At 45.4% G+C, this 13462-nt stretch overlaps 1 pseudogene and 1 gene segment (V, D, J or C); both read right to left on the reverse strand.

The window, feature by feature from the left end:
- Nucleotides 1-1143: 1143 nt before the first annotated feature.
- On the reverse strand, nucleotides 1144-9923 carry LOC150055019 (coiled-coil domain-containing protein 158 pseudogene; annotated as a pseudogene).
- A 1237-nt stretch (nucleotides 9924-11160) lies between these two features.
- Nucleotides 11161-11735, reverse strand: LOC150055020 (immunoglobulin heavy variable 3-74-like). The segment is given in 2 exon segments: nucleotides 11161-11588; nucleotides 11690-11735. Coding segments are annotated over 2 exon segments (474 nt in total).
- Between the last annotated feature and the right edge of the window lie 1727 nt (nucleotides 11736-13462).

Consider the following 13462-nt stretch of genomic DNA (forward strand, 5'->3'; position numbering starts at 1 on the left):
GCGCTGCCTGTGCCCAGCTGCTTGGGTAAACTCTTAACATCATTTAAAAGTATTCAACTCAAGACTGTGAAATCTAAGTTCTGATAATATGCTTCCTCAATCAGAATGAGGGGCAGCAATGTGGAATAAAACCTGGGAGGATTGCTTGCATAGTATGCTTGCAGATCTGTCAGTTGGACAACTGTCTACAGAAGTAAAATTTGCCTTGCCTAGTAAAATATTTAAAACTTATTTTAGATATGTTTTCACTTTAAAAAATTCTGCATGAATAAATCTATGAGAGCAAACAGAGGGAGGAAGGGCAAGGAGAGGTAAGGGGAAGAGAAAGGAGACAGGAAAAGTGAGGAAAGGAAGGAGGCAAGCTAGCTACATCTTTTCTTTCCCTCTGTTGATTAATTTTCAGAAGTTCCTCCAGACCCTTGCAGGAATTTAGTTTTATAGCTGTCAGTAATGACTCAACTGCTATAGCTTTTACCTTTCACTTTGTAAGAGTAAAAATATTCATATGACTTGATCAATCAAAAGGATAAATGGAGAGTGAAAGGGAAAACCACTGGAGTAGCAACGGAGCTGATACAAACAGATGTAAAAAGAAATAGACTACAAAGAAAGGCGTTTAAAAATGTCCAGAAAAAGTACTGACAAATGAAATACAGTAAAGGTTTTTTTCTTTTTCTTTGGTTTTTCTATAACAGCACTGGTTTTACCTTTCACCATCTATGAATCCACTTCTTACGTTGTACCACTCCACAAATGAGTACTGGGGTCTCATTCGAATTATACATTGCTTTTAGTAGTATCAACCAATCATATCAAATAATTTGGATTTTTTTCTGTTTGCTTTTGCAATAGTGGTGTTTTTACTTTGAGGTTTGGGTTTTTTTCCCCCTGTGCTCAAAATGACCCAGGCATAGCATAGTGAGGGATGCTGCAGATCAGCATAAAGGTGCGTTGGCACCTACATGAGGCATGCGCACAGCATCTTCCTGCACCGTGTAGCTCTTCACTTTTGGAGTATGAAATTCAGCCCCAGATACTTTTGAAGTAGGAGAAATAAACTTATAATTACTGAATTTTTTGTTGTTGTCAAAAAGTGAAAGTTAAGAGTAAAAGCCAAATCTACAGAGCCAATAGTGACAGCTTCTACTTGTCCAAATTTGTAAAGGGGAATTCTGGAGGTTCTCCTTGTCTTCATGGATCCTTTTGGTTTCCCTCAGTTCAGAACGCAGCTGGGAAACAGCAGATTCCAGGCCACTGAGCTGATGCATATACATGGAGTTTTGATTTCTTGCTAGTTCTTGAATCATTTCCAGCTGGCTTTGGATACTATTGGCTTGGCTTCGAGCACTGCTAGCTTTCTCAGTAAGTCCTGTTATTTCAGTTTCATGTTCACTTATCAACTGTTCAACCCTATCTTGATGTTGTTGAAGAAGTAGTTCTGTTTTGTTCAGATTTCAATGTTTCAAGTTGCTCTTCTACTGGAAATACCCTCCCTTTAAGATAAGAAATCTCTGTGTCTAATTCTCTTAGGATTTTACTAATAGCAGAGCCAAGCTTCGGAAGTGCATAGCAGACATGCTGCCACGTTCATGTATTTTCTTGCCTGAGGCTCCTTCAAAGTCAACTAGGATTGATCTGATTTCTTGAAGCACTTCTTCATGACTAAGCACCATTTTTCTTAGCTGCTCTATCTGTGTGCTACTGTCCTTCAACATGTCCTCCTTTAGGGATTTTGCAGCTTCCGTTTCATGAACTGTATTTTGAAGCTGATCCTTAAATCCTCCTGGGACTGACTCTCCCTTCCTCTGATGTCAGCCATGGCATCTCTTTCCATTTGCATTTCTTGAAGTTTTGTTTGCAAATCAATGACTGCCTTAAGTAAAACTTTTGTTTCTCATGTAATCATTGCTTTCTTTAATCTTCTCTGTAAATCTTTGACTTGATGTGAATATTCTTCCAAACATGTTTAATGTGTTCCTTTACAGGGTAAGGGATGACTTTTCTATGAGAATCAAGTTCTACCTCATATTTAGGGAAAAACGGAATTTGTGTCAAAGTCCCATTTGAAGCTGTGTTTTCAATTATTGTACCACGAAGAGATGACACAAAAAATGGGCTTGCAGAACCTCCATTGGGTGTGATACCACTACTTGATAACAGATCTTCAGTATTTGCCTCACAAGCTTTCCTTCCATTTTGACTATGTTCAGTGCTTCCGCAGATCTTGAAATATGAATGCTCCCTGTTTGGATCTTTGGTTCTTATCTTAATTTCTGGATATTCTTATTTTCTATTATTCTATTACCATCTACTACCAACACCTCATCCTGCTAGACCGGCCGCATCTCCGCGGGGGCAGCTGCCTCACCTGCGTGACCCTGGGACCTACAGGCTCCCCACTGCACCCCAAAGCCCCTGGGCAGCTGCTCCTCATCAGCAGCAGCACCAGATGCTGGCCTGGCCCCCACCCCACGAGAGGCCTCACCACCCTGCCTCGGGCTCCGCTGCCTCCCGCAGCTGCAGCCCGGGGGCGACAGTAAGTGCCTCTAATCATTTAATTTTTTATTAAAGAATTTATCAACATTGATTTTTAAATCATATTTCAAATGACAAGTTTAACAAACAAGTGTTCACGAAGGGAATCTCTATATACAATCACCGGGACTTAGAATTTGGAACTTAATCAAAATTAGGCTAAGGGTTTGTATGTCATAGAAACATATTAATTTATGTAACAAGACATTATGTCTATAGAGTCATAGGTTTTCATGTCTATGTAGTTGTGTTTATATTTCCATTACCATGTCCATAGCTTTGGGTATGCAGTTATTGAGTCCTTGCCCTTGTACTCTTTGGATTTAATAACCGCATATTAAGGATACCATACGACTTTTGTTCCTTAGGTTTTGACTTGTCTCACTCAACATGATTCGCTCTAGAGTCATCCACTTTCCTGTGAATGCCATTATTTTATCTTGTCTGTTGGCTATGTAGAATTCCATTGTGTATATATACCACATTTTCTGTATCCATTCATCTGCAGTAGAGCATCTGGATTGTTTCCAGCGCCTGGCTATTGTGAATAGTGCAGAGATGAACATAGCTGAGCAGGTGTCCTTATCATATCTTGGGTTATGATGTTCAGGTTAGATGCCCAGAAGTGGTATGGCGGGATCATAGGGAAGGTCTGTTTTCAGTTCTTTAAGAAACCTCCACACTGCTTTCCAGAGTGGCTGAACTAGTCTACATTCCCATCAGCAGTGCAGTAGGGTTCCTTTTTCTCCACAACCCCGCCAGCATCTGTCATTGCCTGAGTTCAAAATCTTGGCTATTCTTATTGGGGTAAGATGGTATCTTAGGGTTGTTTTTATTTGCATTTCCTTTATGACCATAGATGAAGAACATTTTCTCATATGCTTTTCTGCCATTTTAATCTCTTCTTCTGATAAGTCTCTCTTTAGTTCTCTTGCCCATTTAGTGAATGTTTTATTGGGTTTTCGGGGGATTACTTTCTTGAGTTCCCTGTAGATACTGGATATTAAGCATTTGTCAGATGTATTGTTGGTGAATATCTTTTCCCAGTTGGGTGCCTGTCTCTCTACTTTTGCAACTATGTTTTTATCTGTACAGAAACTTTTTATTTTTAGGTAGTCCCATTTATCGAGTCTCTCTCCAATCTGTTGTGACCCTGGGATTCTGTTCAGGAATCTTTTGCCTGTGCCTATGAGTTCCAGTGTCTCTCCTACATTATCATGTAGCAGTTTCACAGTTTCCGGTCCGACGTTGAGGTCTTTGATCCACTTTGAGTTAATGCTTGTGCATGGTGACAGGCTAGGGTCAATTTTTAGTTTTCTGCATGTGGCTGCCCAGTTTTGCCAGCGCCAATAATTGAATAGGCTGTGTTTGTTCCACTGTATATCTTTGGCTCCTTTGTCAAATACAAGTTGCTTATAGGTTTGTGGTTATATTTCTGGGTCTTCTATTCTGTTCCACTGATCTTCTGGTCTGTTTTTGTGCCAATACCAAGCGGTTTTTGTTATTATGGCTCTGCAGTAGAGTTTGAAGTCTGGTATTGTAATACCACCAGCATTGCTCTTTTTTTCATATATTTTTATTGTAATTAATAGAAGGGTTACATTATATTCCCCAGATAGAAGGTGCATTACTTCACATACATTGATACCCTTTCTCATGTCTTGGTCCCCATTTCCCTCCCTCTCCCCCACCCCCACAGCATTGCTCTTTTTGCCTAGAATTGTTTTGGCTATTCTAGGTCTTCTCTTGTTCCATATGAATCTTTGGATTATATCTCCCATTTCAGTAAAGATGTCTTTGGGATTTTGATGGGGATTGCATTGAATTTGTATATCAATTTTTGCAATATAGCCATTTTCACTATGTTGGTTCTCCCTACTCATGAGCATGGGATGTCTTTCCATTTCCTAGTGTCCTCTTTAATTTGTTTCATTAGGCTTTTATAGTTTTCATTAAGTAATTCCTTTACATCTTTGTTTAAGAATATTCCTAAGTATTTTATTCTTTTGGGGGCTATTGCGAATGGGATCATTTTCTTGATTTGGCCTTCCGTTTGTGTATTGTTGGTGTACAACAAGGCTACTGACTTCTGAAGGTTAATTTGGTATCCTGCCACTTTGCTAAAGTGATTTATTAATTCTAGAAGTTTGGGAGTGGAGTTTGTTGGGTCACTCAAGTAGAGGATCATGTCATCTGCGAATAGGGATAGTTTAATTTCTTCTTTGCCTATGTGGATCCCTTTGATGTCCTTTTCTTGCCTTATTGCTCTGGCTAAGGGTTCCAGCACTATATCGAAGAGAAGTGGAGAGAGTGGGCATCCCTGTCTAGTTCCTGATTTTAAGGTGAATGGTTCCAGTCTTTCTCCATTTAGTATAATACTGGCTGTAGGTTTTTCATATATGGCTTTAACTATTTTGAGGAATGTACTTCTTATTCCTATTTTTCTAGTGCTTTCAACATGAATGGATGTTGTATTTTGTCAAATGCCTTCTCCGCATCCAGAGAAATTATCATATGATTCTTATGCTTAACTCTATTGATGTGATGTATAACATTGATTGATTTGTGAATGTTAAACCAGCCTTGCATCTGTGGGATGAAGCCTACTTGATCGTAGTGTATGATTTTTAACATTTGTTTCTGGATTCTGTTGGCTAGTATTTTATTGAGGAGTTTTGAGTCTGTGTTCATTAAAGAGATAGGTCTGTAGTTTTCTTTTTTTGTTGTGTCTTTCCCTGGTTTAGGGATGAGAGTAATATTAGCTTCATAAAATGAGTTTGGTATTGCTCCTTCTGTTTCTACTTCTCGGAAGAGTTTCAAGAGTATAGGTGTTATTTCATCTTTAAATGTCTTGTAGAATTCCGCAGTAAAACCTTCTGGACCTGGGCTCTTTTTGGTTGGCATTTCCCTGATTGCTTCCACAATTTCATTGTAAGAGATTGGTTTGTTCAATTTGTTTACCTCATCGTTGTTCAGTGTGCGTGGCCTATGTTTATTTAAGAAATCATCCATTTCTACTAGATTTTCTTGTTTCTTTGAATATATGACCTGGTAGTACTTATTCATGATGGACTGAATTTCTTGGATATCAGTTGTGATTGTTCCCGTGGGGTCCCTAATCTTGTTTATTTGAGTCTCCCCTCTCCTTTTTTGATTAATCTTGCCTGGGGTCTGTCTATTTTGTTGACTTTTTCAAAGAACCAACTTTTTGATTTATCAGTTTTATGTATAATAGATCTTATTTCAATCTCTGATATTTCTTATTTTATTTTTGTTATTTCTGTCCTTCTAGTTGTTTTAGAATGAACTTTTTCTTGCTCCTCTAGGTGTTTCAGGTTTTTTTAGGTTATTTACATGCTCTTCTTCTGTCTTTTTAATATGCACCTCTAGTGCGATAAATTTGCTTCTTAGAACTAATAATTTAATTTTTTAAACTCTCCTATAATTCTGCAGAACCTTCCCATTGAGCCCACTGGCTGCCCTTGGTCCTGACCTCTGGTCTGAGGCCCGAGTCTCCTCCAGTGCTCCCTTCAGATCACTGCCGGGGGAGCAGCACCTGCCTGCTTGTCTCCATCTCAAGCTCTTCATCAGCGCGCCCTGGGCTCTCACTGCAGTGTCCACGCTGAAGCTCATCTTCCCCTCCCATCACTTTTCTCCTTGAAGCTAGTTCTGGACCTTGAACTCTGGCCCTGGGCCCTTTCCCTCCAGGCTAGCACTCCACCACCAGCGCTACAGCTCCACTTCTGGTGATGAATCACTTCTCAATGATGAACTGGAGACAGGGGTCTCAGGGACTTTCCTGCCTGCAGTGATTTCAAACTGTGACCTCAGATCTCAGCCTCCCGCTAGCTAGGAATCCAGCTGTGAATCACCAGTGCAGGGTCAACGTTTCTTTCAAATTGGCTTCATTGTGCCAAATAATGGATTTCCTTAGGACATTTTCAAAGGAGTGTGTAATGCACTTTGACTGTCGCCCTCTCATGCCCCTCACAAATCCTGCTGGCTTCCCCCTAGTACTGACATTTCCATTTTAGCTTCATACTTTCACTCTTGTTCAGACATTGTTCCAAATATGAGACAAAAATGCAATATTTCCTCTGTGGAGTCTGGCTTACTTTCATCAACCCAGTGTTCTCTGGCTTTTCAATTTTCCTTCTAGTGATATAACTGTAGGTAGCCAGTAAGTTGCAATTCGCATTACAAGATGGCAGCCGGCTTTGCGGCTTGGTTTGTTACTTTTAGCTTGTTGATCTGTTACAATGTTCACGTGCTTCCTGCGTGATCGGAAGTCTGCCTGCCGCCATGTTGGAGCCTGCCTATGTTGTGTACGTGTCAGACTGTGATTGGCTTAGTTGTTTAAGGAAGTTAATCTGATTGGTTAAGAGAGCTTTATGAGGCCGGAAGGAGGAGGAAGGGGAGGAGAACAGGAGGAGAACGGAGAGAGAGGTGCGGGTGAACGGCGAGAGAAGAGTAAGCTCGCTTGAGAAGAAGTTGCTGCTGTTGCGTCTTCCTTACCGGCCAAAGGGGACGCGACATATAACCTTTTCTTTTTTATAGCTTCATAATTCCACTGTGTATCCTCCTATTATTCCTCTCCCGATTTTTCCCTGATGACTCCATGGATGGGCACCAGCTCTAAATCCCAAAGCTTTCCTACTGTGGACAGTGCCAAGACAAATACCCCTCTGCTGTACCCATTCCATAGACCTTCACTAGACAGCCGTGCACAGGCGTGAGGAGAGGGACCCTGGATGGTTCTTCCTTTAGTTTGTTGAGGGTTGTCCATTCTGAATCCCACAGTGCACTAGCTCATGTCCTGAGTAGCACCATGGGAGGGATTTTTCCCTGCACGCTTTCCAGTAAAAGTTTGTTTTCTTGTTTCAGGACAACATGGAAAAGCCCAAAACAAAAACGTTATTGAAATTATAGAAATATATTTCTCTATTTTCTAGCAACATCTACCTTACCTGGAAACCAACCCAAATACAAGACAGTGACTCTTGAGGATCACATCGGGAAGCATGTCCTCAAGGAGAAGGTATTGTCTGGCTGCGGGTCCTGTTGATCTGAGGCCCCAGAGAGAAATTTCAGAAATAGGAACGTTTTTCAACTATTGATTCAGGATAAAGGGTCATGTTTAGATTTTCCTATGCTCTGGTGCTCTTCTTATTTTATTTTATTAAAACTAGTATCCCTGATGACTTTTCCTTGAGTGTTTCTGCCAACATTCAGTGCTGTTGTGAGGCATGGTTGCACACACAGCGACACAAGCGTTCACAGGATCACACGTGTGCTAATTCACCTTCACACATGGGCAGGGGTGATGAGCATCTAAATTATCAGTTCTAGGTGCAATATTCCCTAGCACTGTGTTTTCTTGTCCTTCCTGTATTCTGTGTCGAGCTAAAGCCCTTAGACAAAGCTGCTGGCCCTTGCTGTATGTGTCAGAGGAGCCCCAGCTTTCTCCTCTGTGGGCCCTGGAGATTTGCATGTGGCTCTGCCTTAACCCCTTGCTGGGCTCATCTAGTCATGGAAGTCCTGGTGCTTTAGGGCCATGCACCAGATCTCATCCCCACAGAATGGCAAGTGTCCTTCTCTCATGCATAGAGGGTCCAGGTGTTCTCAGGGCTTGGGTGGGTCCTGACTGATGCCAGCTCTCTGAGCCCGTTGATTGGACCCAGTCAGCCCCAAATCACGGCACACCTGGGCCTCCACGGAGGGCCTTCCACCTGTCATGGGTGGAGCAGGTGAGAGTCTAAGGGTCAGCATGAGGAAGGTCATTTCCAGCCTGAAAGATCAACCATGTCCCCTTGGCCAACAATGTCCTCTCTATGCTTCACAGGGCTCTGTGCTGTCCATGCCAGGAAGAGATCTGAGAGGCACTCTGAGGTTCCTTCAGGTTAATCAGGATCATTTTAATCCCGGATGGGGATGGGAGCCCTCCAGAGCCCTCTCGTGTGTGTCCACTGAAGTTGGTGTCCTGAGAGGCGCCATGGTGGAACTGAGGACATGTGCAGTGAGCAGAGCCCAGCAGGAGGTGGTGGTGATAGAGAGGGAGAAAGCTCTGCCCCTTTCCAAAGACCAGGACTGCATCATGGCTTCCCCTGAGCCACTGGTGTCCTCAAAATAACACTGACCACAAAGTAGAAGAGAAGAAAGTTGTAGGGATATATTATTTTTTCAAAAGTAATTGGACCATGTAGCTAATTTACCAGATGTGGTGTCTGTCCTCAAGGGATTCTTGGGATTCGGGATATTGATGTGCATTAGTGAGTAGTTATGCTATACAGAGGTTTTGTCGCAATAATTTCATATAATCCTCTAGTATGCGTCATCATACTCATCTATCATTCTTTGTTATCTTCACTCCCCACCCCATTAATGAATCAATTCATTCTATTTTAATTCATGCATATGAAGTTTTCTTTCTTTTTCTCTTGATAGCCCTTGGGGTTTAACCCAGGCTCTGGGGTCTGTCCTTGAACTTTGGTGCTCACCTCTAGTGCTCTGTTATTGAGAAAATGCTTCCTTTCTGACTTCTGGTTATCATCTGATATAAGATTCTCATTGCTGTCCTTCCTGATCTAGGTTCAAACTGCAGTGCTCACACCTCAGCTTCCTGAGCCCTCGGCCTGCAGTTGTAATCCACTGGCCCCTGGCTCTTCTATGAGGTATCTCACACAGATTGTGTGAGTGAGTATTCAAAGCATGTACATTTCCTGGACAGAAAGGGTCTGCGGGGTAACATGATGTGAGGGGGAAGTCTGTGGAAACCTGTCCTGCACTGCTTTCTGGCTCTAACCTTGATCCTACACACTGTCCTCACGGGGAACCCACCCGGTCTCCTTCCTGACTGCAAATGTCTCTGCCAATCCCTCTCATCCCATACCTACAGGAGGATCTTCTGCTCCTCAGGTGGTGTTCAGCTCTGGGGACAGGCAGGCACCCTCTGGAAACACAAGGCATAAACTGTCGTGTCCTCTCAGTTGTCAGAGGCTAGACGGGACAATGACTTCACAGGTGCTCCTAGAGAGACGGTTGGTTATGTGGCCAGGAAACCACAGTGGCTGACCTGGGCATCTACAGCAGGCCCTGCCCTGAGCTCAGTGCATCCCCTCTGCCACTTGCTGCTGTCCAGGGCCCTGCAGATATCCTGAAGTCCATGTGTCCCCACATGGACAATGGCTCAGGGCCTTCTTCTGTCTCAGAGCCCTGCTGAGTGGAGAACTTGGCCTTTGCTGTCTCTCTGAGCTGCCAGTGTGGAAGTCTGGGCTGTACTTGGTGGCTTCAGTGTAACCGGTGCCTCCTGCCCAGTGCAGTCCCTTCTCGGGGGTCAGTGAAACCAAGGCCAGAGGCTTCCCTGGTTCTGATGGAGCTGCAGAGCCCATGCATACGACCAACAGGATCTTCTAGGGTTTCACAGACCTGATCCTGAGGCTGAAGCCACACCTGGCACAGGACAGCCAGGGACAGGAAAATGATGTTGGTCAGTCACCTGAAGTATCAGTCTCACTCTGGTCCCACCCGTGACCCAGGCAGCTGCCCCCAGGCACAGAGCACCCAGCCAGCCGTCTCATCTACTGGCAACCCCTTTCCTCCCAGATGCCCTGGGCCTTTGTGACTGGAGTGTGAGATCCCCCATGGTGAGACAGGCACTGAATCCTAGAGTTGGAGACGCACTTACATGGGAGTCCTGTCCTGAGGTACAGGGCTCCTGAGCACCTTGGTCCCTCTGTCCTGAGGGCTGGGGGGACAAGCTTCTCTTTATCTCACCCAGGGCCCAACTCTGGGTGGGGGCAGCATCACCCACAGACAAGCATGGGTTATCCCCCAGAGGAAAATTCTCCATCCTCATGGAATCTGTTTCCTGGAAGACCGTGAATATTATGCTAGGCCTAATAATGTTCCCTTCCTATGATATAAATAATAAGCAAACCTTTATATCCTTTGTATCCAGTAACATAAAGATGCTTCACATTTTCAGGAAAGATGGTGGTTTACAGCCTCCCTTCACAGACCAAGGCCTGTTTGCCTTGCTGGGCAGGAGGGACAGAAAAGGCCTTGTCCCAAAGGTCTTCTCAGCTTCACCGCTGAGACAAGTGAGATTGCTGGCAGCCTCTCTGCAGGTCCGTGCAGGGGCTGTAGGCTCTCGGGCCCTTTCAGGCGATACCCAGCTGTTCCTCTGGAAAATGGAATGAACCTCTTTCAGACATGTTGATAGGGCTTCCTTTGGATCTGGAGAGCTCTTTTCAGGTCACTTCCTGAGTACAGGATTCCCATCTACCCTTCAGAAGTAAACATTTTGATCTCCTTCTCCCAAGTATCTACAATTTCTGGCACCAGGCACAATATCAGGTCTTTTCCCTCTTGTTCATAGAATGAATTCCAGCTCTGCGAATCCTGGAATCTTTCCCCTGAATCTCATGGAATCACCAGATCCCCTGATTTCTACAGGATCCAACACTGGTGACCATTGCAGAGACATGTTTGCTTCCCAAGTGACACTCTATAGTCTCCAGTCAAGATGAGAGCCATCACAGGAGATGCAGGTGATAAGTGGGGGAGGAATCCTGTGACCACTGCTGGGCCCAGAGGCAGCACAGACACCAGGAGCCCAGGCCTGGCTCAGCTCTGCTCTGCTCCCAGGCTGACCTGGCTACAAGCTGTGCCGAGCGCCCCCTGCTGGTCCCGAGCGCCCCTGCAGGGAGGTTTGTGTCTGGGCCTGCACTGCACTTCCTGCACTGTGTCTCTAGCACAGTAATAGATGGCTGTGTCCTCCACTCTCAGGCTGCTCATCTGCAGGTAAAGTGTGCTCTTGCCGTTGTCCCTGGAGGTGGTGAAGCGGCCCTTCACGGAGTCTGCGTAGTTTGTGCTACTACTATCATAACTAATCTCTGAAATCCACTCCAGCCCCTTCCCTGGAGCCTGGCGGATCCAGCTCATCCAGTAACTACTGAAGGTGAATCCGGAGGCTGCACAGGAGAGTCTCAGGGACCCCCCAGGCTGCACCAAGCCTCCCCCAGACTCCACCAGCTGCACCTCACACTGGACACCTGCAAACACAGACAATCCTGGTCAGGCATGCTCACACTCACCACTCTTCCTCCACCAGCTCCACTCACACACTCAGGGTCTCTGCTTCCCCATCAGTCACCTTTGAACACAGCCACCAGGAAAACCCAGCGCAGGCCCAGCTCCATGGTGAGTGGTTTGTGTCAGTCACTGGATGGACTCCAGCTCACAGAGCTTCAGGGCAGGGCTGGCTGGTTTTCATGAGCAGAGGGACGTCCCATTTGCATGGCCTCTGCTATAAAGCCAGCTGTGGGGCAGGAGTCTCAGAGATGGAGCTCCAGAGCAGAGGTGACTGTGCTGGGGGAGTTTGGTGACAATGGTCACCTTCAGTCAATCATGACACATTGACCTTGTGCTGTGGTTCTCACTGTAGCTGCCTCTCCATGGGAGCCTGGGGCAGGAGTGGAGAACTTTGAGACTTGTGTGGGTGCAGAGGGGATGAACATGTCCTCTCACTGTGCCATTGTGCCTGGTGAGCATTCTGTTTAATATTTCTGACTATACACCAAACATGAAGTACACCACGAATGTTACCTCCTCATTCACATGCTGAAGTGTAAAGCAATTATGAAAGCTTTTCTATGCTTGCAGAATCTCCTGTGGTATAAAATTCATGCCCGGTCTGGGCTTGCACCCCACAATGTGAGGGCCTGTACTTCCTTGATGGAGTTCTGGGAGAAGGCTGCTCATCCCGTGAGGTTTAGAGAACTCCACTCCTGAGTGTAGCTTTGCTGTTCTCAATTGTATTCTGGAAATAAACCTAGCACGCGTAGGTTCTGGATGTCCCTGGATAGTGAGTCTTTGCTCAAAGATAAAGATCTACCATTTTGAGAGACAGCATCACTTTCCGTTGTTGAGTGGGGATTTTACATAAGAGTCTTATGAGGACTTTTTCTGAGATGCTAATGGACCATGATCCTCAGATCTCTGCTTCCTGAGAAGGTAGGATTACAGGCAGGAGCCACCAGCACCGAGCCAGTCTGCTCTTTTTATCTTTATTTGCATGTGCTGGGACTTGAACTCAGGGCCTGGGCACTGTTATTGAGCTTTCTCAAGCTAGGTCTGCCTGGACACCAGGACTGGAGATGGCAGCCTTTCCTTTCCGCAAGGAGTCTGGGTTGGAACTGGAGGCTTCTTTATCTTTCTTTCTGTTTGTGCAAGATGTGAATGGTGCTTTTACAACTGTCAAGATTCCCTAGGCTCTTTCTCTCTCCTCTCTTCTGAGGACAAACTGTCTTTTTTGACCCTGAGCCATGGTAGTGATGAGGGGAGTTAGAAGTTTGGAGGAAGCTGTGAATCTGCTGGTTTGCTGTTTGTGGTGCAGTGATTTGAGCTCCCTGTATGCTCTGGTAATCAGATGACCTCAGAATTAGGCCTGCAGCTCTGTTTTGCCATTGTCTGATAGTATTTTTTTCCCAATAGGCCAATGTGTGGCTGGTGATCTAAGGGACAGCAGAAGGCGGGGTGTGTGGTCTCCTTAGTCACATGACTCTCCCTCTCAGGACAGAGTCACAGGACTGCTCTGAGAGACCCACCAGAGCCCTTCCAAGCCCGGGGTGAGGGCTTCACCTCTGCAGTTGCCCTCCTGACTCCCTGGTAGGGATGGAGATGTTGGGCTCTGAGCTCAGGAGGGCCTCTCCCCCTCTACCCTCCTCCTGATGGACCCCTGGAGAGGGAAGCAGTCACCCTCATGGCTGCCTTGGCCTTCTCAAGCAGGAGGCTCAACAGAGTCGGCAGCAGAGGGGCCAAGGGGAGACAGTGGGGCCTGCTCACCTGGGACAGGTGCTGATCTCATGGAGGAAGACACAGGAAGGGGCAGTGCACTCTGGATAAGCTGGTGACTGAGCCCATCTCC

The sequence above is a fragment of the Megascapheus bottae genome, chromosome 14 (assembly GCF_031878675.1).
Source record: "Megascapheus bottae isolate mThoBot1 chromosome 14, mThoBot2.hap1, whole genome shotgun sequence".
NCBI lineage: Eukaryota > Metazoa > Chordata > Mammalia > Rodentia > Geomyidae > Megascapheus > Megascapheus bottae.